Genomic DNA, 24,021 nt, shown 5'->3' with positions numbered 1-24,021 from the left:
AACTAACCATTCACTTCACTTTCAAAATAAACTTCGTCAATAAAATATTATTTTTGGTATATGGCATTCCTATTGTAACAGAAATAATACGAATACATTTTAGCTGAAATAATTTATATTCATTTGACCTAAAACCAATAAGCTGCATTTAAAATAATTAAATCAGTCTTTTTTTGCTTTTTGTACTTAAAGGAAAAAAGTGAGTATAATAACCATTTAAGTTATGCATATATTGTGGTTGTTTTGTGGAAGATGTTGTAGGTATTTTGATCAGAAGATTAACCAAAACAATTATTTCTTGTCAATATTTCAGTATGCCTTAACTAATGCTAAATTATACAATTATTATATTGTATTTTAATATATGTATAATCAGGTTATTTCTTGTCAGACTAGAACCATATAATCAGCATGGTTAAAAGCACACAACCTCTAAAAAATGATAGAGTACTCTAAAAGTGAATTTCTTTATATTAATTAAAAGTGTTTATTAAGTTTATAAGTTATATTAATTAACTATTATTTAAAAGTGAATTTTCTATTACCATTGATAATATTAATAAAAACTCAATAAAAAATTAAAGACTTAATTAGATATTGCAACAACTTGTCTTTTGGATTTGCATTCGAAGGGTGCAACATTTGAAGCTACTTATAGTCTAGTGAATATTAATAATCTGACTTTGGTTAGCACTATTTCTTTTAAGATAAGCAAGATTATATCAAGGATTTGGTGAAATTAAATCAAAGTCGAAAGAATTGTTTATGAAAGGGTATCAAGAAAACATAAATAAGATGAAAACCTAATACCTAAAACAATACATAAATTGGTGACTGTTAATGTGGTGACAGTTTGCTTCGTAGCACGTTAATTCAGATGAGAGAAAAAAATCACATGTATAGGATATACGGCTGATAATTACTAAAGTTTAAACAATAATGATAAACTTTTTTTCTCTAGCCAAGGAGTTGTGGTGCATATACGGTAAAAGTCACAAAATTGTAAAGATTAACGTTTGTACTTAAGATATCTCATTAATTCAAGACCTATGGTATTGCAATAAATGATTAATTATTTGTAATATTCCATAAACAGAATAATAAGGATCATAAATAAGAAATATTTCAGGAACAATTTTATGTAAAACAATTATAAATTCCATGTTTTATCCCAAAAAAATATTCAATATAAATTTAAAATAGGTTCCTAATAAGTGAAATATTATGTCCAGGAATATTTCTTTAAACATACTCGATCGAATATCTGTGTTGTTTCTGTAATTTGTTGAATATTTTCGTATTTATTCGGATATTCTCGGAATATTCCCTATCTGGGCAATAATTATCACTTTGACAGTCTGCAAATCATTATCTTTACCTGTTGCTTTAGGAAACGTTTTGGATATCTATGCTTTTATTCATAGAATATTTCATGCCTTCTAAAATATTCAATCTATATCATGTCTTGGTACAGAAAATTATTTATAATATTCTATATCTAAAAAAAATCATCGAATAATTTGAAAAATATTCCTAAGATTTCAAATTTAATTTTTTTTTAATATTTTACAAGATAAAACATAAAAACTGTAAAACTAAAATTTATTTTTCCCACAGGACAATTATTCGACTTCTACAAAATTTGATGAAAGAGTAATCAATGGTTTTTTTCATAAACATTCATGTTCCTAGAATGTTGTCAATGTTTGCTTTCTTTTAAGATATATGATTTCTTGTAAATATGAATGATAATTTCTATAAAAGGAATATATGTATTTTGATAAAAGTAAAACTTTTCTAGGCAAGAAAGAATATTTATATTTATTCTTTAATTAGAATTTACTTATATTAGGAATTTCATTAGAATATTCTCTTTTCATATTAGTATTAAATCGTAAGGAATATTCCCAAAACCTGGCATATTTTTGAGAAAAACCAAACATAAATATTATTTATTACCTAGACAAGGACTATTCTACCAATATCCCAATAAATACGAAAACATTCGAAATATTTTTCATGAAACATGAAAACATTCGAAATTTAATAAATGTAAAAATCCCAAACTTTAAAGAGGAATTGTGAATAAACTATGACCTCAATCCTTCCTTTTCCAAAGGAGATAACGTTTGATGGATAACGTGTTACTGTGTTGGAGATGAAGAGCGGCATTTAATATTGTACAGAAAAGGATGCCTAAGGGGAACGTACTTATTAACTTAACTTTCTGCCTGAACAAATATTTTACTGTTGAAACTAATTGCTGAGGATTTAGCCTTAATAAATTAATTAATAGAATTATTAAAATTTTAATATAAATAACAATTTAAGAAACAACTTACACATTACTAGTACAAGTATCCAACATGTTTACATAGTAACTTGGGCAAGTTTCTTTGGACATGATTGCGTTATGTGCCAGTAATCCATGAGACATCATATATACTATTTGCTGAGGTACCAGTTTATTTTTTATGTTAAGTTTGGATAAGATATTATTGTAAAATATCTGGAAAAAAATTAGCAAATACATATAACCAAATTTATGAATAAAAATTTCTAACTGTAGTACATCTTGCAGTGGAGTAGTAAGTATAAATACTCTAAATCGTCTTTCACGTGCCAATAATTCCTAAAATAATTAGTCTATTACTTTCGGAAATAGATATATAATCCTTGGAGTTAGTAAAAACTATTTGGGACAAAACATATTAAAACAACAAAAATTAAATAAAATTAATGGGATCAATCGATATCTTGTTAATTATTTTTACATGTTGGTTGTAATCGATAGGCAAGACACATGCCATCGATATCTGAGGATGGACATATGTATATATGCGCAAAACTAGTAGGGTAATAATTTAAATGGAGGACGACTTAGAGTGTTTTGTACCCAACAAATTTTTTTAAATTTCATTAGCAATAGTACTTACTTGTAAAATTGTAGTTACACCCACTGACATTACTTGGATATTAGGAGAAATAGCATATGTGAGTCCTGAAAATAATCCAGCAACTGCACCGAAGTATTTTTGGTTTACATGATTGTGTTTCTTTATTAGGAAACATGTAACATACTAAAAATTATATACCTTAAGAATATTAATATGAGTTTACAAAAATATATATTTTCTTAAAACAATGACTTGTTTATGGTATGAGCACAAAGGATGACTTCAAGGAAAAAATTTTCATCTGTGAAGAAGAGAAGATACAAGAGGTCTTCAGATATTTAGCAATACTCACTTAGTATTAGCTTTCACAAATTCTTTTTTTTAGTATTCTTCCCTGAATACCAACAGACTAATTGAATGATTGGTGTGGCTACTTGACCAACCATGTTTCTACTCAGTATGGCTACCTCTCCTTATCTGGCCTACCTTTGATGTTCCATTGCTCTTATTGCTGCTAAAGGTCGCAGTTCGGCCAATTTGTGATACCATACTTATAGGACATGTGGTAAATGTAATGTCTTTTATTAATTCAAGCATATCAATACCACTAAATAACACTTTTTGTGGTGTTCATGAATATTACTGTATTGCTAGATTGTATGTTAATTTTGCCAATCAACTAGCAGCTGGTCTTATATTTACAATAAATCGAATGTAATCATGAAAAAACTTATTGACTCATCAAGCTGTGGTATGCACTAATCTGTCATTGTGATGGTCTTGCTTATAGATCTTCTATGACAGCCAATTTGTGGTAAATTTTTACCCATATTTTGAGTTTTAGAATCAGCTCCTGGTCGTTATTGTAAATACTCATAGATATCCTAATAGTCCCCTTTTTTATAGCGGTAAAATAGTTGGATTCGAGATGCAAATATTGTACTTTCCAGATTTCTAGATGCTGCTAATGTCTAAAGAGACAAGACATAATTTTTCCGTTTTCATCCCGAATTATTGATTTGACTTGTTGTAAAAATGTCTGTATCTAATTATATATCTTATCCCAGACAATCGAATTGATATAAACAGAGTCTATCTTCATGATAGTAATGACATATTTTTCAAACTACTTCATACATATATTTACCATCGAAGTTAATAATAAATAAATCATTCAGACCTCAAGATCATACTGGGCACCCTATGAAGAGATATTCCACTCATATATAGTTCATCAACTAAAAGAAATACAGAGGTATGCTCAGCATAAGAAAAAATATTTGCTAAAAAAGAAAATAATAAGGTCACTAAAGCCATCTCATCACCGAAGAAGGCTGCGCCTTTATATAGAGAAGTTTCTGCCGATACCATATCTCAAGAAGCTTGTCACAACTATACAAGTTTGAGGAAGACTGTATTTATAATAAGGAATATGAATGATCATAATAACTATAAAGTCGATTTTATTCATTTTCCATTTCGACGAAGATATTCTGTAAAACACCACATGCTCAGGATACTTCCTCCGAAAAAAGTATCACATGTTACCATAATCGTCCTTCCCCCCCGGGGTGCTATCTGCGAGCGCTGGATTCTTATCTCTAAGTTTACAAACCTAAAAAAAGCCTGTTTATAGAATCTAGTGGTATCATCATCAATCATTAGATATACAATACTATCGCTCTTGACAACATTCTTCAGAAAGAACCCAAGATATTATGGAGATGGCGACGTTATTAATGGTCCTCCTCTTTAAGAGTAATGTGCTTATACTACAGAAAGTTTTAAAGATAAAGCGCTACCTATTCCTGTGTCCAAGATAGACTCTGGTAAAGGGCGCATTTGACAACACATCATTTCAGACATATTTTTCATCATCACTCATTTGAAGTAGATGTCCTCAGAGAGGGGTATTGTTCTCTCTTCTGTAGAACATATAGTTATGACTAGGTGATTTTACCTCTTATAATGTAAAAATGGACAGAGAAGTAATGGTTATACATTAGCCTTAAATTAAATCCCCAATAGTGCTATTTAGAGAGTAAGGTAGAGAAATTCTGCTATTGGAAAAAATAAATAGTTGGAGGTAACTCTCGAATCTAAATTAAGCTGGAATTAATATATATATATATATATATATATATATATATATAAGGTAATCAAGCGTTTAGAAACAATTCCTATAATAGTTAGATGAATGCATCGACAGATATCGGGCTTACAATTCAAGATTTCAAGATTTAAACCATCGTAGTGCCCTGAAAACATTACGTATCTAGCTCTGCAGTGGTGGTTAATGACATTGCAAATTAGAAAAGCTGGAAAACATATAATAAAGACTAGCTTGTCAAGATACAGGTGCCATGAAATCTATGCCCACAATATCCATGGTTCTACTGGAGCTACCGATAGTTCTTTTAATTGTTCAAGGCGAAGCCAGACTAGTACTACAGAGGGTAGGACCTCACAATAGTAAACACATCAAAAAATCCGGATAATCTGAGATGTTAAAACTTTGAAGTGATGACAGATCGAAGTTACGTATCGAAGCAAAAAAGTGGTACGAGTGCGATGCAGGGATCTAATTTTATACACAAACGGATTAATTACTTACAAAGGTGCGGGAGCTGGAAATTTTGGAGAAAAACCATGACGAGAGAAATTCCATTCATTAGGGAATTTTGTATCGGCTTATCAAATAGAAATCCTTTAAATACTCGAATGTGTAAGACAAAATAATAGGAGAGCCTACAATAGTAAGCTTATCCTAATAATATCTGACAGTCGGACAACTCTGGAGGTACTTACGAGCCTCAGAGTTACATTGAATCTGAAAGCAATTATAGGGCTTGAAATAAGATAAATAGCATTAAGCGACACCTTAAGAGAATTGATGTTTCACCAGGCCGGAGATCTGGTGAAACGTCTCTACAAAAGAAACCAAAACTGTCTGGCACATAGCCTGCGCTTGGCACTATGCCGCAGAAAACAATAGATATTTAGGAAGGATACATTAGACCCAGAAAATCTAAATACCATAGGAGCAAAACATCTTTACAGGAAAACAAAGTATTGAGGTGTGCCGAATAGATATATGATAAGGTGAGCACAAGAAGTCTACCGCAGGCTGAGGTACTTTCTAGATTGAAAGCGGGTGGAGCCCCAGAAAGGAAAAAAATCTGGTCTCTCATATATATGTTTTAATTATTTGTCAAAAATCATCACTTTTATTAGCCTATTAGCAATAATGATACCCGAGATACCAAAAGAGGTCTTCTAAGCTGCTATTTATTTAAACAGATAAATCGTAAATGAAGATAAGATAAAAAATGTGGAAAAAGATATTCTTAAATCTAGCAGCTTAACTTACTCGATATATTGCAACATAGCTTCCAATAAAAGCTCCAAACTTAAGATGCTCCTTGTTTACTAAAATTTTGTAGAGCTCACTTGGCTTCTTAAAAATAATTAACATTTTTGGTATAAACTTTCTAACAATACTGAAAAGCAGTCCTAATACAAAATACTTGCGGCCACCCTAAAATATTGTTTTAGTCAAATAATTTTAAAGAAAATTCTAAGCTGTTAATAATGGCAGGCTTAGGGTCAATTTAAAGCAACTCTTACCATTACAGCAAAGTTCAAGCATTGACCTTGGTGATCACACTTAACTTTCACGCATTTTTCATTTGTATTTTCTGCATCTGATTCATATGTAAAAGGTTTTGGAGAATAAAACCTAAAAAGTACAATTAAAATTCTATAAAAAATACGTAATATTATGAAATTACCAAAGTGTTCCGTAGTTTTTACTTTTTATTTTATTTTGAAGCAAATGCATTAGCAAGCTGCTTACTCCCATAAACAGTAAAGTTTCTCTTGCTTTAGTTAGTTTTAGTATATTATAAGCATCGATATTTTTAAACATAGCTTCCACTAACTAAAAATAAAACCAGTTTTATAGTTTAAAAAATATTACTAATAGTGATTAAGGCTTGGTAAGAGAATAAAATCATTATTACTTGATAAAGCGCAAATTTTGGTAAAGGTAAAAGTATTTTGAAGATATTAAAACTAAAGTTAATCAAGAATATAACAAACTTTATTGGAATATGTATTGATACCTTTTAAATGTCTATGATACCTTTTAACGTCTATTAAAAGAATATCATATTTATAAAATATATTAAACTTAAATATAAGGAAAAATGTAAAAAGAGCTTAATAAAAAATGAAAATATTACTTACACAATTAGAAAATATCAAAGTATCCAACCTATGATTTTCGTTTGTTTCAATCAAAACTGATAACCCCGATATGAAACCTGAGATAAGTCCAATGTTGTAATAATGTAGTCCTCCAGTTAATTTACTAAAATGGCAAGAAAATTTGGAAAAAAAAATATTTTTAAATCATATAAAAAATATAGTACATCATATAATTTTCGTTATCACATAATTTTCTTACCAAAGAATGCAATTAGCTGCTAAAAATATATTTGCGAGTAAAACTCCATAACATGCTGATCGTAGCTCTTCAATTACTAATTGCTTTAAAAATGCCTTATGTTTTAGTTTTTTATGATTTACGATTGCTTTTAACTAAAAATAAAAATATATAAAGCATTTATTTTCAACTTAACAAGAAAATAATTTAATAAATAAAATTACAATAAACACAGTATACCTATTTTATTTTTAAAAACTTCTAACTAAAATAAAAATATTACTAAAAATAACTTTTAACTAAACTTTTTATTTTTAGACTATAAAATCGGATTTTATAAATACCCGTCTTGCGATTATGACTGTTGTGTAATCAAAGTTAAAACACTTTGATGAACAATTTGTCTATTTATTCCAAAATTTAGTTGTATATTTTATTTTCAAACGTTAATTTCTGTATTCATTGACTACTTTGTCATTATCTTTTTTCGTTTTTTGAATTAGTTTTTTGGCTTTTTTAAGTTAGGTAAAAAAAATATAGACTAAGAAAGAGTTTATTCACTTTTGTTTAATTTAAACGACCTGATTGCCTTAATTAAGGATAACAATATCCGAAACAACAACAAAGCTTTTTTTGTTATTCATGTTCCATTCATATTCATCAATGATTAAATCATGTTTAGTTAATCAAAAGATCTAATATAAAGAATTATAGAATAATTATACATTTTTCTTATTTATATTTAGCAATTTAGACATTCCCGGACTATACCCTTTTTCTGAATGTGATTGATCAACTTTGTCAATTACTATAAATTAAGTTAATATCTGAAAATGAAAATACCAGAAGATTTAAAATGTGTCAGTTAACCTTTCATGCCTAATTTTATTCGTTAATATTAATTTACCCTTTATCTTTAAAATCAGCGATAAAATATGACGAGCTAAATCACCCTTATTAAAGAAAATCCTTACGATTTCGTTCATACGATCGTCGTATAGATCGATGACTCCTACAAATATTTATTTTCATTCTAATTATTTACAACTACTTATGTTTGGTTTAAATCTTGTACCAGTATCCCGAACATTACTACACTGCAATGCCAATGGATTTCTAGTAGCGCCGCGGCTCCTTGTATACTCGGCTGACGATTCCGGAAGATTCACTGACCTTCGCGACGTCATTCGGTGTGCGACTTGTGGCATTTCAGAATGACGGAGAATCAGCTGGTTCTTCGGTGTTTACTATATCGTTACACTGCCCTCTCCCTATGCTTCTCCTCCAGCCCAGGTTATCAAGTCCGCATGCGAGTGAATTGCTACTCTTCTCAGATCCTCGGCAAGCCACTCCTCCTTTAGAGAACATAAAGCGCCCCAAACGTTGACTTAGTAGTCTTTAATAGATTGGCTTCTGGTATGACGCCTTTTTGGTAACCAGGTAGAAGATCTCTCTACTAGTCCTTTCATCGGTTATTTTGAGTGCTTGCCCGACTCTGAGGTTAAACCGACGCAGCTCCTGAGTTTTTCGGAACTTTATACAGAAAACCTCAGCTATTCCTCCAGACAATTGTAAATCTTTAGCTACACAATGTGCCAAAACATACATAATATGAAGCAGTAAACAAGTCTTGCTGCACTTCACAGGTCACGCCGTACAAACTCTTTCAGCCATTAGAATGATGGGCCATGAATTTATCGAATGTCAAATGCTATTCTGGTTGGATTTGCAGCAGCTCAGCATTTTCGTAGTTTCCAAATTAAGGAGACAGTTTTGGAACAACCTGTATTCAAAATATCGTCCTTGTCTATAGTCTGAATGTAGCTCCAAAAGTACACTAAATCGGCAGATACATTTTTTTAATAAAGACGTCGGCGATAGTGGAGGCTTCCTGGTTTGGTAGAGGATATGCCTCGATCCATTTGCTGAAGTAGTCCATCACAACCACGATACTCTGATAGGTGAAACGGACCAGTAATGTCAATAGTAATCCTTTTAAAGAGACTTCCCATATTGTACTGATGCATCATAGCCTTCTGCTTTCTCTGCGGTTCGTTACTTGCCTCACATTATTAGGGAGTTCCATTGTGCCCAATATAACTTCACATCGAAAGACTAGTTAGTAACTTCCTCCTAAGTTGACTTCCTCCCTTCCTTTAACCAGGTTAGGACTTTCTGGATATTGGGATTCTCCTCTTGGTCTTTTATAAGATCCCCATTTGGCCAAGTTTGATCGACGATGGTAGTTCTTAATAACTTAGCATCTTTCTCCTCTGCCTGTTGACAGTCCTCCGGACAGAATCTTCTTGCTACGGCTTGCTGAAGACAGGTCGACGATCGCTTCTTCGCATCCACCTTTCTTAGTTTGTCGGGAGTGGAACTAGCGCGTTCTGGAGGGTCTTTTTGTCATGTTTCCAACATTTCAGGTCCTGGCGGCTATGTCCTCCATAAACATCCCTTAAGATTTGCTTAACCGACTCTGCGAAGTCGTGTTCTTTTGGAATCATTTTCCGAACACGAGCAGGGTTCGTGTGCTTGGCGGCTTTAAGTGCCTGTGTTGTGTGTGTATCTCTACTAGCTTGAGTGGTTATGCTAGTAGTAAGATTTGCCTCATTTCACTATCGCAAAGTCCAACCAGGAATGCTTGGACAAACAAACGTTCTATGATCCTATCATGCCATATCTGAATATGCCAGTCGAACCAAACGTGCTATATCGGCTTCAGATCCTTGCAAGGACTTCTCTGACTTTTGGCATAGATTTTTCAACTGCATATGGTAGACATGTTTCAGGTATGATTATGGCCATACCGCATTTCGAAATGCCTCATTAAGTGGTCGTAGACTTCTTGTTCTTTGGGGAAAATTTTTTCAAGGATAGCAGCAGCATCTCGTCAAGGCCAATGTAAGGGCAGTGGCTTCCTCCCTGGATGACTAACCATTTGCTTTTACGGTCGCTTTAAACTGACGCTGATAAGTTTTCTAGGATGTAGTACCATCAAATTGAGGCGGTTTGGACGCATTATTCCAACAGATTCATTATTGGCACAAACTTTGTTCTTGTGGTCTATTGCCAAAGGTCTACAAGGCGACTCATCGGAAGCGTTGACGTCCAATATTGCAATACTTCCTGGATTCTGCCCTCCGTTAATAAAAGAATCTCTTTAAGTAAACATTTTTTAGATGATTTTTTTAGAATTTTTTCTTTTAATTCCTATTTCATATTGGCATTGTTTCCAAAAATCTCTTCTTTGAACCTTGCATATTTTCACTCTCTTAGTGTTTCATAGCTTTCTTCCAGTCTTGCAGTATTTTTCAAAAATTTAGTTTCCATGTTCCTTTCCTCTAGCTCTCTTTTCAGCCCATCAACAAAAAATCTAAGTTTGGCATTTATGCACACTATAGGTCGATTTATTTCAATTCACTACTATTTATTTTTCACCAATGTTTAGTTAACTGACGTCCAATTCACGCCCTACATCTGATACCAATGCAGCGTTTTTTACCCGTTCGTTAGGTGTGAGTTAAAACAATCGAATATAATTAAAAGATCAAACGAACTTACCTGGAAGTGAAGTTCGATCTTAATTATATGTAGGCCTCGTCGAAGTAAATAAGATCACTGGTAGTACTCCCTGTTCCTGCTCCGAACCACACATTTCCAAGCTAAGCAAAAAAAAAAATAAAAAATTTTGTTGCTCTCCGCTCCCGTCCCCGAATATCCCATAACCAAGTCTCATTTCTTCAAAGCTTTATTGTTGCACTCGGGAATACTTGGGCTGGGGGGGACTTATTTACTTCGACGAGGCCTACATATAATTAAGATCGAACTTCACTTCCAGGTAAGTTCGTTTGATCTTTTAATTATATTTGGCCTCGTCTTCAGTAAATAAGATCACTGGTAGATGTTTAAAGAAATCGGCAACAATAAATTGATACACCACAATACTAAAAGAATTATAACCTTTTATTTCTAACAAAAAATAATAAAAAAGAAATTAACCGTTGTCGGGTGCAGATAAAATTATACGTATAATATGATGTACCTAATAATACAAAATAACACCTTAACCTCATAAAATAACCACGTAAAATAGAACCTTAACCCATTTTAAATGGATAATACAATAACTACTGACTGCTTAAAATAGTTGTTGCGAAATTATTTTCTACTCTTAATGGTCAATTATAAAAATTAGCAAACGTTTTAGACCTCTCTGTCCACCTTGCCGATATCTAAGCCACTCTTGTCGAGCATACTCTTGATCCATCTACTTATGAATTGTGTAGTGGCATTTCGATAGGGTTTTTTAAATGCCATAAAAAGATTTCTGATTGAAGAGTTTCGTAAGTTATGAGTTTGTTCTAAATAAAACTTAATAGTTGAGGCTACGCATACTCTGGGATCCTCTGGAAAAAATTGTAATACTCAAACGGGGTTGGGTTCTGTTTGGACCCGAAGTTTTCACCCGCTTAGGAATTTTAATATTAATCATATTACTTGATTCAATAATATTTTCGATCTCAATATTCGCCAAGGGTGCAAACCCTCTGGCCCATCGCTAGGGCAAGCTTTTGTGTTAAAACTTCTAAGTCAATACTGTCGTTTGAGAGAGTTCTAATAAAATTTAGAACGATTGCAGGCAATAATTTTTTGAAGAACTCGTAAAATTAACGGAAAGGACGGAAATGCATAAAAATAAAAATCTGCCCAGTTCAAAGTAAAGGCATCAACTTCCCACGCTCCTGGATCTCTTCTCCACCAGACAAATTTATTACATTGCTTATTATTTCTTGACGCAAATAAGTCGACCTCGAGAATTAGGAAAACATTTTTGTTTTTTCAAAGGCGAAATAATTTATTTCCCATTCAGTTTCTATGTCAAGTTTTCTAGACTCCTCGTCCGCCTCATAATTCTCCTTAGATTTAATGTAAGAAGCAAAAACAATTATATTACGGGCCTCGCACCAACGCCAAATTTCCCGGGCATTGAGCTTTGGATGCTTTACACTACCCATTGGATTAATATATCCTATGGCGGTAGTATTAACAATACGGCATAAAATATTGCAGTTCTTAAGGTTGGTTGCAAAGCATTTAAGTCCGAAAAAAGCTGATAAAAGTTCTAGGAAGTTAATATGAAATTTTCTTTCTTGCAAGTTCCAAAGTCCATGGGATCTTTTACCCCCACAAGATATTCCCCACCCGGTCAGGAATGCATCTGAAAAAATTTCGATACAATACTTAAGAGGTTTTATTGACTTTTCTGCTTTTTTAACCTTAGAGAGCCACTATTGAAAATCTATAGTTAATCTTGGTGAAAGTAACATCTTTGCACCAAAATTTCCCATTGAATTTTCAAGGGCTAAAAAATTTTTCACGTTCGAAGGATTTGGTGTAAAGCCAACCATAAGAAACTGCAGGACACGCAGATGTTAAGGTGCCTATAAATCGAGCAAAATCCCCTATTTTACACGATTTACGTAAGACAAATTTTTAAGTCCAATAATTTTTTCCCTCTTTTCTGCCGGAAGAGAGACAGACATTTTTACAGAATCATACACAAACCCCAAATATTTACATGTCTGTGATGGAATCATAATACTTTAGTCTTATTATAAAACTTAACGATTCTAAAAATATAACTGTTTTTCGCAAATTTTCATGGTATTCTGCGCGTGTTTTTTCTATCAGCAATATGTCGTCAAGAAATATTATTGATAACCAACCCCTATATCTTAAGGTACCTACCAACTAAGGTTTTTTAAGGTTTTATAAATTTTGTAAAAGGAAAAGGAGCGCAGTTTAAACCAAAAGGAAAACAGTTATATTCATAGACTTGATTCTCAAATTCAAATCTTAAAAATTTTTTATGTGAATTATGGATAGGTATAAGAGTATAGGCATCCTTTGAATCTAAAGTTACCAAAAAATCATTTCCACTGATAAGCCTTATTACGGTATATTATGGTCTTCAATTTTAAAATGCTCGGCCCCAACGTATCTATTTAGAGATTTTAGATTTAAAATTAACCTAAAAAAGCCGTTTGATTTTTGGGTTAAAAAGATATTTGATAAAAATTTTGGCCTTTGCAGGGATTTACCCTGCTTAATGCACCCATCTCCAGAAATTGATCAACTGATCTTTAATTTCACTTTTCGACCACTTGGGGGCTCGGGGAGCTATAACTTGATTAGGTATTTTCATAAATGGTATCTTAAACCCTTTAATACATTCTAAAATAAATTCAGTCACCAGTAATTTCAGTCCATTTACTATAAAATTGTTTTAGTCTGCCTGCCGTCTTACTAACCTCTGTCACTAACGATGGTATACCGCCCTGTCCTACCTTGGTGACGGGCCCGATCTTCTGTACTGCGGTCCTGATTCATTTGATTCCTGAAAGGTGCATTCCTCGAGAAACTGGGAATCCGACTTTGATTTTGCTGTCGTCTGCCTTGACCTCTCCCTTGTACTCGCACTTCTCGAGGCAGACTCCTGGAGTTTAAATATTTTGTGTTTGCTCCACACTTTTTGATAATGTTAATTTCTGTAATCTTGATAGTTCTAGCTGACTTTTCCAATTATCTGGATGTCTCTACTCGTTTATCTAGTTCCGTACCAAAAAACCATTCATCTGATGGAGAGGAAATCAACGTATCCTTTATATTTTTGTCAAACTGGTAAGAAACTAGTTGTTTTCGAGAATTGGTTTCCATATTCAAAACATCCGTTAATAAGCGATCTGCATCACAAAAGGGTTGTAAATATTCCTTACTTCCCTCCCCTTCCTTTTCAACTAACATCTTTGTTATGACTTCTCCAACAGCTGAAATACTCGCAGCTATCTGAGTTTGCAGATCGACTAATCGAGAGTCTCGGCATAAGACTGACTCTGAAGATGCTTTTAAAACAACTTCATTTAACTTGGGTACCAATAAACGAGGTATATTTTCCGGAAGCCGGTATTTAGAAATTAAACTTTTTCGTTCTTCCTGTTCAATTCCATTATCAATTATACTTGACCATGTCTCTACCATCTCCCTATGTAATGGAGGCCAAAATTTGTTTGTATTATTCGGCACATTAGAACCAAAAAGGGATTGACCCGAAACCTTGCTAGAAACTGATTCTGTGATTTGTTCCGGTTCAACTGCAGCAAAGATATTACCTATAAACAAACAGGCCCAAAAAAGTGTACTTTCTATATTTATATAAATATATAAATTAAAAAAGATTGAGGCACAAATGTAGCTCGTAGCATGTACATCTAACTTTCAGTTAGATCACTGTATTCACCAAACAGTGTGATTTGTTAAAACTGTATTCACCAAACAGATAAACCATGTGCTGTGCTAACCCAGTTGCCTAAATTAAATGTAGCTCGTAGCATGTACATCTAACTTTCAGTTAGATCACTGTATTCACCAAACAGTGTGATTTGTTAAAACTGTGTTTACCAAACAGATTAACCATGTGCTGTGCTAACCCAGTTGCCTAAATTAAATGTAGCTCGTAGCATGTACATCTAACTTTCAGTTAGATCACTGTATTCACCAAACAGTGTGTTTTGTTAAAACTGTGTTCACCAAACAGATAAACCATGTGCTGTGCTAACCCAGTTGCCTAAATTAAATGTAGCTCGTAGCATGTACATCTAACTTTCAGTTAGATCACTGTATTCACCAAACAGTGTGATTTGTTAAAACTGTGTTCACCAAACAGATTAACCATGTGCTGTGCTAACCCAGTTGCCTAAATTAAATGTAGCTCGTAGCATGTACATCTAACTTTCAGTTAGATACTGTATTCACCAAACAGTGTGATTTGTTAAAACTGTGTTCACCAAACAGATTAACCATGTGCTGGGCTAACCCAGTTGCCTAAATTAAATCGTTTTGCAATTTTGGGTGTATTGAAACTGTGTTCACCAAACAGTTTGATAATTTTATCCGCTGTGTTCACCCAACATGCAGAATTGATTATACCCATGTGCATAAAAAAAATGACGTCAACCCACAGGTCATATTGCCAACTATACATTATTATTTAATCCTATTATTACTGTGTTCACCAAACAATTTATTTAATCCAGAGGTCTTCACCAAACCTCAAAAATAAATAAACAAACTTTCCTTTCTAGTTTCCGGTATGTATATATCTAACATCAATGATGTACTTAACATGTTTTTATTAAGCAGCCAAATGTATTTAAAAACAAAAGAACTAATTGCTGCATAAGACATAATACAATCTTATTCACAGTCGAGTCGGTCAGGAAATTAAAATAAACAAATGCAAACATCATCAAAAAATAATATTTCAATGTCACCCATGTGAAGCAAGATAAAGTCCTAGTCGCTATAAAATTCGGCCCAAATAAATGTTTATTACTTACTGCTCCCAACTGTAGTATCATTTTCCTCATTTGATTCGAGGTCACTTGTGGATTTTTTGACCTCATTTGAACTAACACTAACACTCTCACTGGAACTCGAAAGCCGCCTTATCTTACGATACCGATGACGCGGCACAATTCGACTTCTTGATCTCCTGCGAGAACGCGATGACCGCGGTGATTCCCGCGCACGGCGATAATCCAAGCTCCTGGTATCACTGACACCTTGGGTGGATTCCGCTAACTTTTCTAATTTTCGTAATTGTTTTCGCATTACGCGCACTTCCTCTCGTAAAGAGGTTCTCGAATCTCTCGTATGCACTTCATGATGCTTAGGCATATTAGATACTTAGAAGTTAAAAATAACAAAAATAAAAAACGTAGAATAAGCAATTTTCATCACCAACGATTAACGTTTATACGGTTCGGCACACAAACAAAGAATGAGACTTGGTTATGGGATATTCGGGGACGGGAGCGGAGAGCAACAAAATTTTTTATTTTTTTTTTTGCTTAGCTTGGAAATGTGTGGTTCGGAGCAGGAACAGGGAGTACTACCAGTGATCTTATTTACTGAAGACGAGGCCAAATATAATTAACTAATTTCTTTGCACACTTACACTACTGAAGACGATCACACACGACTACTAGAAATATTTATTTTCACTGTATAAATATTTACAACTTTTTATGTCTGATTTAAATCTCGCGCCAATATTCCGAACTTTACTTCACTGAACTGTCAGGTGACTCCTAGCGACGAGGCGGTCCTTATCATAGAGTAATTAAAAGTATGTTAAGTTTAATATTTATTTCTCTATGGTCCTTATATATTCGGCTGACTATTCCGGAAGATGCGCTGACCTTGAAGACGTCGTGCGATGTGCGACTTGTGTCGTTGCGGTATGACGAAGAATCAGTTGGTTTCTTGGTGTTACAATATCGTTACAATAAGTTCAAGCAAGTTTTTTAACAGGTAACTAAAATAAATTATGTCTGGCGGCGACTATATTTATAAGAACTTCATAAATATCATGGCAAGCCTTTAACAAGTCAAAAAACAACGCCGCTACAGCTTGACCAAACTAAGTTTCTGTTCTGAACTAAGTTTAAATATTTATTTTTTATTATTAACTATTTTTAAGCTATTGACGCAATCAAAAGCATACTAAGAAGATGTTTAGCATGCTTATCTTGACATACAAATAGGAATCTAGAAATAAGGCTCTTCAAATTAGATGTTAAATCTGCTTGAGAGAAAAAAAGAAGAAATAACATCAAACATTAATAAAATCTACCAATATGCCCAATATCTCAAGGTTGAAATGGCACCACTTACAATATCTCATATCTCTACCTAACTAAAGAAGTAAGATTGGTGTAGATAGAAATGCATAAAAGAATATATAATAAGGCTAATGCATTGGAAAATTATACTTAATCCTTAATCAGAATAAGTGGAAATGTGTATATAATAAGGAACGTTCTAACTTTTATTTTCCAATTATTTTTAACTTTTTTTATATGGTGCTAAATAACAAATATAAATTCATTAATATTTGATGACGAGATAAAAGTAGTAAACCAAAAAGACATACTAATTAAACATATCGAATTACAAGCCTTATTTGAGTAACAAAGAAGAACAAAAAATTAAAAAAGAAATACTAATAATTATAAAACAACTTACCAAATAAATCGGGATGAAAAATTTTAAACTGCCTTTGAACACTTTCAAGGATAATAAATAATTGCTTTTTACACAATTTTCATTCCAAAAATGAAGATGTCCGCAATGAAATTCAGGGCCGATTTTTGAGTCAAAAAGTTCTTTACTAATTACGGTCATATTAAATTATAATATATGTATATAGATATATAAGTTTTTTTTAAATCACTAATTTACTCCATTGATAAAAAAGAAATAAAAATATTATATAAGTTTTTTATCAGAAAATTTAACGTTAAGGATGGTTAACGTATGCTAGATTCCGCATAAAGCATTTAATTTTTTAATGAGGTCATCAGTATTGTAATGCTTTTTGTTTAACATATTTTATATAGGGTTAAAGATTATTTTTAATTATTCAGAATCATTTATCAGACATAAAACGGTTCATTAATTGCGTATAAAACTGGTATTGATAGTAAACAATTTAAAAGTTACATCCTTTTTTATAAGGAAGCGAAAATACATTTTTAATTTTAGCCGAGTATCCCGATTAACCTATTGTTTTAATTATTTTTTAATAAAAAAGATATTGAACTTGCCTAATTTGTCGATAAATATTATAATAGTAAGTAATGCGATCTTGATAAAATAGATATACATATCCTAAAAATAAATATATTTTTTTAATTAAATGAAAAATAAATCACATTTTTCTTGTCAAAGTCTGTTTTTTTATTTCTTTGCTAGGGCTCGACTTCATTCTGAAATAGAAAGCGATAAACTTCCCAATGTAAAGCTTTATTCCAATGTAAAATTGTATCACGTACCTACTTGTTCGTGAAGCTGTAATAAGATAACATTTTTTTCCAAGTATTTAATTTTTATTGTTCACTACCTTTTGGTGAGTTTATTTGTACATTTTTTAATACCTCGTTTATGTTTTAGTTATTGAATTTATATACATACATATTTTTTCCTCGAATGCCAAGGTCCACGCATTAACATGAAACAGAAATTCCTAGTCAAAGGCCTTTAAAATGTGAACACAAATGACTAAAGAAACTTTTAGAGGTCTTAGGTCTTATAAAAGGACAGATAATGAGATGAGATACTAAGATTTAAGAAAATATATCGATAATGTTTATTTTAATATTATTGTTTTATAACTATTTTATAATCATATTGAAAATGCTCATAAAAAATATATTTTTTTAAACCAACATAGTAATCTATTTGTGGAAAATTATATTATGCCGATATACTACATATATCGGCAAAAAAAACTTGAGACTACCTCGCAGCACCATCTGAGAAAACTAAGAATTACTCATTATACAACTTGGATTAAAGAAATTCAAATCTTTCTAAATCTACATTGACGTTGCTTGCCAATTTTCTTTTTTTACTTATTATTGTCATACTGTGTATATCCTAATAATTAGCTATAAGTGTTCAACTAAAGTGAGGTAATAAGGGAGAATGGTTATCAATTTTAAATTATAGTTAATTGCTCATCTTTATAATTATCATTAGCAGTTATTACTGTAATATATATGTTAAGGTATCATCTGTCAAACAAAGAATTTTATTAATTAATTTTACTTTTTTGCTACATTTAGATCCATATTTCCGTATTATCTTTACACTGAGTATTCTCTGTATATAAAACTGTATTTTTTAATTTAACTTATATTATATCAAAACATTATAACAACAATGTTTTATTCCCCAAAATTCTGGAGATGACATAATTTCCAATTTATTCAACTTATTAAGAAAATAATAAGCGAATTTACAATAAACAGCGAATTCTTACATATTATTGCCAACAATACTAAAATTATACATCCCACAAATCCAAGTCCATCTTCACAACGTACTATCGTGCCGAAAAAAAACTGGGACAGCAAAATCTCCCAAATCTCTTGGTCTATTAGAATAATATATTTTGATGTTGTCAAAGGTAATTTAATTTTGTGACAGCTGCGTCAACAAAATCGTTCTTTCAAAATGCCCGCATTATCTCCTCAGCCAAAAGCGATAATATACACTCGTCTGATGGGTGGAGTTCCTATAAGAAGAATCGCAGAAGAATTGGGCATTAGTAAAAAGACCATTTCCTTGGCTAAAGCAAAAATTGCAGAATATAGAGCTATTGTAAGAAATTCAGGTTCTGGTGGACCAAAAATTTCAAACGATATTTAAAATAGAGATTTAGTTGGCTTTTTAAGAAACAATTCGTTTGAAACAGCAATAAAGGCGAAAGAAGACACGCATTTTCCTGGTTCTGCTAATACAGCTCGTAGTAGGATGAGAAATTCGGAAATTAAAAGTTGCTGTGCAACAAATAAACTATTATTGACTGAAGCAAACAAACAGAGAAGATTTTTTTGCCCAATTTGCCCATCAATATGCACACCAAAACAGCATATGGGAAACGGTACTATTTTCGGATAAAAAAACCTTTCAATCGTGTAATAATGGCAAAATCCGCGTTTAGAGGCCTTCTAATACCAGATTTGATGAAAGATATACACAAAGTGGACGTTTTAGTATAAACGCTTGGGCCTGGATTAGTTTTAGAGGACCAGGAGCCGTATCTTTGAAACCATTCGAATTTGATTCGCATAGGTACGAAATTTGAGGATTTCGCACGAAAAATCGATATTTGTATTTTCGTCCGCATCGTATGCGAACTTTTTCGCATGCGGTGTCTCGAATGGGTATATACCATTACCATACACAAAACCGCAATATTTTTTTATTTTTTTGAATCCAACTTAAAAAAAAAAGTCAATTCAACACCCAAGAAACGCCATGAAAAAATCCTAAAAATTCCCTGATGTTTTTAAACTTAAATTTCAGGTTAGATTTAAAAATCCTTATCGTCTTCATCCCGTCTGACATGGCCTCCAATAGCACTATAGCACTCGAGTTTGCTACGTTGCCACTACATTTGAGGTTCGTATTCGAATGAAATTTCGAATGCTGTTCAAAAATGCACTTTTTAATTCGTGTGTAAATTTTGTCGTTCGAAAGACGAATTTAAGTTTTACCGTGGCCCTCAAAAAGCCCTGATATCAACCCAATTGAAAACGTTTGGGGTAAAATGGCAAAATGTATGTATTAGGATAACTTTAGGCCTAGAAATCAGAATGAATTACGCCTAAAGATAGATGACGCATGGGACCAAATAACAGAAGAATATACCAGAAACTTAATTTTAAGTATGCCACGACGTTTGCAAGCTTTATTATTAATTGATAACGATAATTGATAACGACGGTGCGCTTACTAAGTATTAATAATTTTTTGTTATTCCATATTATCAAAAAAGATATTAGTTAGTTTTGCTTTATTTATAAAATGTGTTCCAAATAAAAATAAATATCGAAAAATAAAAATGTTTTCTATTAATATTATTATTTAAATATGTAATTATTAAGACTCCAAAAATTCATAATGCGTAAATATGCATACCATACCCAAGGAATGCGATTTACTATAATAGACTAGGAGACAATTCCCTACCTAAATTTTATTGTCCCACTTTTTTTTGGGCACGATGGTACATACGACTGTAGTTTTAAAAACTCAACTTTTAACTCGTCATCCTTATTTACCATATACTTAATACTTGATATGTTACATATTGGCGTAACGATCAACTTCATATGAAAAAATCATCTATCATAATAAACTTCGACATGCCTCACGTGTGACATAATTTAGTTACCAATCTTATAAATTTTCGGCAAAACTACCTGGCTATATAAATTTCTCAGCACTGATTTATTATAACAATAACACCGCCATTAAATCTACCGCCCAAGGAAAAACTGGATTACCTCATATCCAGTACTACAACAATGGACCAGTTGACGTTATCAGCCAGTTCTAGGAAAACACAAGTTGTCTTCTTCTCTAAGAAGAAACGCACAACTCCGACTCTTTAAAGATAGAAAATTCCAACCTTCCCTGGTCACACGAACTTTCGAACATTTATTCCTTACTTCATCCCCGTTGCTTTCAGTCAAAACAAAACCAAACTCTGTTTGTTTGACATCTACGTCCACCTTATTCTCACCAACATCTCTAACCAGTCCACAGAAACCAAAGAGGGAATTGTTGTCCTTGGTCTGTTTTCTGTGAACCAGTCTACCACAACCTAACGACTTTTCTCTGAGTTTGCTAATTTAGATTCGCATACCTTACAACTGACTTTTCGCCATGTATGATAATATACAGGTTGGGGAATCGATTATTACGCATGGAAAGGTTCTTAAAGGCAAAATAGCAATGCACACATATGCATTTTGTGCACTCTACTAGTCACATGTTAGGTCGTTATTTTTCAGTACGACCTTACTAAGCATCTGACTTCGATGAGGGTAATTATTGTATTACTTTAATCAAATTTCACAAAAATCACGCGAAAGTTCACGCACTTCTAAAAGATTTGTCTGATGCAGATTTTACTTACATCAGTGTAAAAGTTACATAGAATCCTAATTTCAAATTATTTATTATGCTCTGTATTGCACAATGAAAATTAAAGCGTTATTCTATTAAAATAAAATGTAAACTCTGATAAAATTTAAGCTCTATAGAAAAATAAACTGTTGATTTGAAACATTTGTACCCATGTTTTTTCCGTATTGAATCCTTTTCTAAGGCACTACGAACTATATCTTCTAGTCGTTCTTGCTTATATCTTCTAGACCTTTTTGTTAACACACTTGCCCTTTAGTGTAGGATTTATGACAATTTTGAAGACAAAAGAATATCTAAAAATTCGAAACCGTATTTAAAATTGTGTTTTTTTGCAAATCGATCTATTTGAGTCTACTTTATTTACAATTAAAAACTTCTGTTTATTATATGGTAAACAGTGCAAAGTGGCGAAAGTGCGAATAGGGAAAACGATGTAGAAGACGAGTCGAGGTATTGTGGTTCTATCCTTTATTAAGATTTTACTTATTAATTTCTGTAGTTTTTAACACATGTTGTATTCTGTTATATTTTGGTACCCAAGAAAGAATTTGCCAAACTGGTATAGCAAATAGACTAAAGTAAAATATCTCAATTTGTTTCTACGGTAGTCTGTTCTGTCCATGCCTTTAAATGGATTGCCATAGGCGTAAGAGGACCTTTTCCTACTAGCAGCTCTGGAAATCGAATTTGCCCTGGCTATGCTCTTGTTGCTATTGATTAATAAAGTGATTCTAATTGGGTTTCCCTAGTTAAGATATTCTAACTGGGTGTCCTCATAGAGATACATTCAGACCAAGAAAGAAATTTTTAGTTACGAGTATTCCAACTAGTACACCAGTTGCCGGGAATCAATTAGATCCCTGTCTCAACCCCTCTTACACCCTCTACCTGATGGACTGGTTTAAAGATTTATTCACACTTTTGGAACCTATTTGAGAATTGTGGTAAAATCTAAGCAAACCAAATGGGATACAGAGTGTATAAAATCATTGCTATTGGCATAACATTCTGCTATCCACGAGTCTACTAGAAAAACCCCGGAAAAGTGATCTTTGGGGGACCTGACAAGACTGACGGGATAAACTTCACAGAAAGTAGTAAAATGAAATCACGTAATGACATAAAGGCGAATTCTACCGGCATTAATTCTGGTTACAGAATCTACAGAGGCCAAAGGGCAAGTCATCAGTGGACTTGCCCTTTGATGGATTGCACTGAAAGGAGGAGCTTGAAGAAAAGACTGGAAGGTCAGAAGGAAAGTCAATTTCATGTGATCACCAGAATCAATGACGTGGTCTACGGGATCCATAGACGTCCAAGTAAAAAATGTACACATTGTCCGGCTATCACTTTATCATGACTCAGGTGTTTCCATCTTTAATCAATCAACTTGAGAAGGGAGTAGTTTTATGAAGATATAAAACGTTAATTATTCTAATATGCTGCTTTGCTCTTATTTTGTAATTTAAGTAGTTTTAGTTGTTTCGACTGTCAACAAGTGTTTTCTTGAAATTATTGGTATTCAGCACCAAAAATTATTTAGAAGCTTCTAAGCATTTACAAATTCTATTAATTGTGTGTAATGATATTTTAAACAGTTGTGCTGCTTACTTTACTATTTAATGCAACCAACTCAACTCATTCAGTGAGAACAGTAACCGTAGTAAAACACAGTTTTACTACTCATAGCTTAAACTGTTAGAAACCCAGTATATTCAATGTCTTTACGAGCCCAACCCAACCAAACCCTCCACACCACCTCAGCTTAATCAATATTTATTTTACTTTAGTAACTGAAAGCAAGTAACTGAAATAAATAAATATTTCTTTATAGAGAAAAGCTAACCTATTGGTATAAAGCCAAATTATGTGAGAGCAGTGTAGTAGGATTCTTACCAAGTTGAGAGTAAAAAGTAAGTTTAAATTATCCGGCAAATGCGTTAGTTTATTTCTCTTTTGTAATATTTAGTGAAGTAAATATAAATTAGCATAAATGGGGCTCAAATCCAGAGTTGGTCTTTCCAGTAACAGAATTACTTTTACCATTTTTCCATTTTTCATGGAAGCATTCATGTAGTGAGTAAAATACTTATGTGTTTTGCACAAATGTCT

At 32.6% G+C, this 24,021-nt stretch overlaps 1 protein-coding gene across 5 annotated transcripts in view; it reads right to left on the bottom strand.

The window, feature by feature from the left end:
* LOC126741600 (transmembrane protein 135-like) overlaps positions 1 to 24,021 on the bottom strand; it is a 71,904-nt gene that overhangs the window by 795 nt on the left and 47,088 nt on the right. For 4 of the 5 annotated variants that reach the window (XM_050448088.1, XM_050448092.1, XM_050448091.1 and 1 more), the window contains exons 6-12: positions 7,366 to 7,499; positions 7,146 to 7,269; positions 6,689 to 6,837; positions 6,525 to 6,636; positions 6,268 to 6,435; positions 2,937 to 3,080; positions 2,343 to 2,509 (exon numbers count right to left, since the gene is read on the bottom strand). In XM_050448088.1, coding sequence (XP_050304045.1) covers positions 2,343 to 2,509; positions 2,937 to 3,080; positions 6,268 to 6,435; positions 6,525 to 6,636; positions 6,689 to 6,837; positions 7,146 to 7,269; positions 7,366 to 7,499 — 998 coding nt within the window. Of the gene's footprint in view, positions 1 to 2,342; positions 2,510 to 2,936; positions 3,081 to 4,362; positions 4,513 to 6,267; positions 6,436 to 6,524; positions 6,637 to 6,688; positions 6,838 to 7,145; positions 7,270 to 7,365; positions 7,500 to 24,021 lie in introns of those variants that run through there. The other variant, XM_050448089.1, reaches the window with a different exon arrangement.

This window comes from Anthonomus grandis, chromosome 10 (genome assembly GCF_022605725.1).
Source record: "Anthonomus grandis grandis chromosome 10, icAntGran1.3, whole genome shotgun sequence".
NCBI classification, from domain to species: Eukaryota; Metazoa; Arthropoda; class Insecta; order Coleoptera; family Curculionidae; genus Anthonomus; species Anthonomus grandis.
Note: the sequence above shows the minus strand (reverse complement) of the source record. Positions and strands in the feature narration are given on the sequence as shown.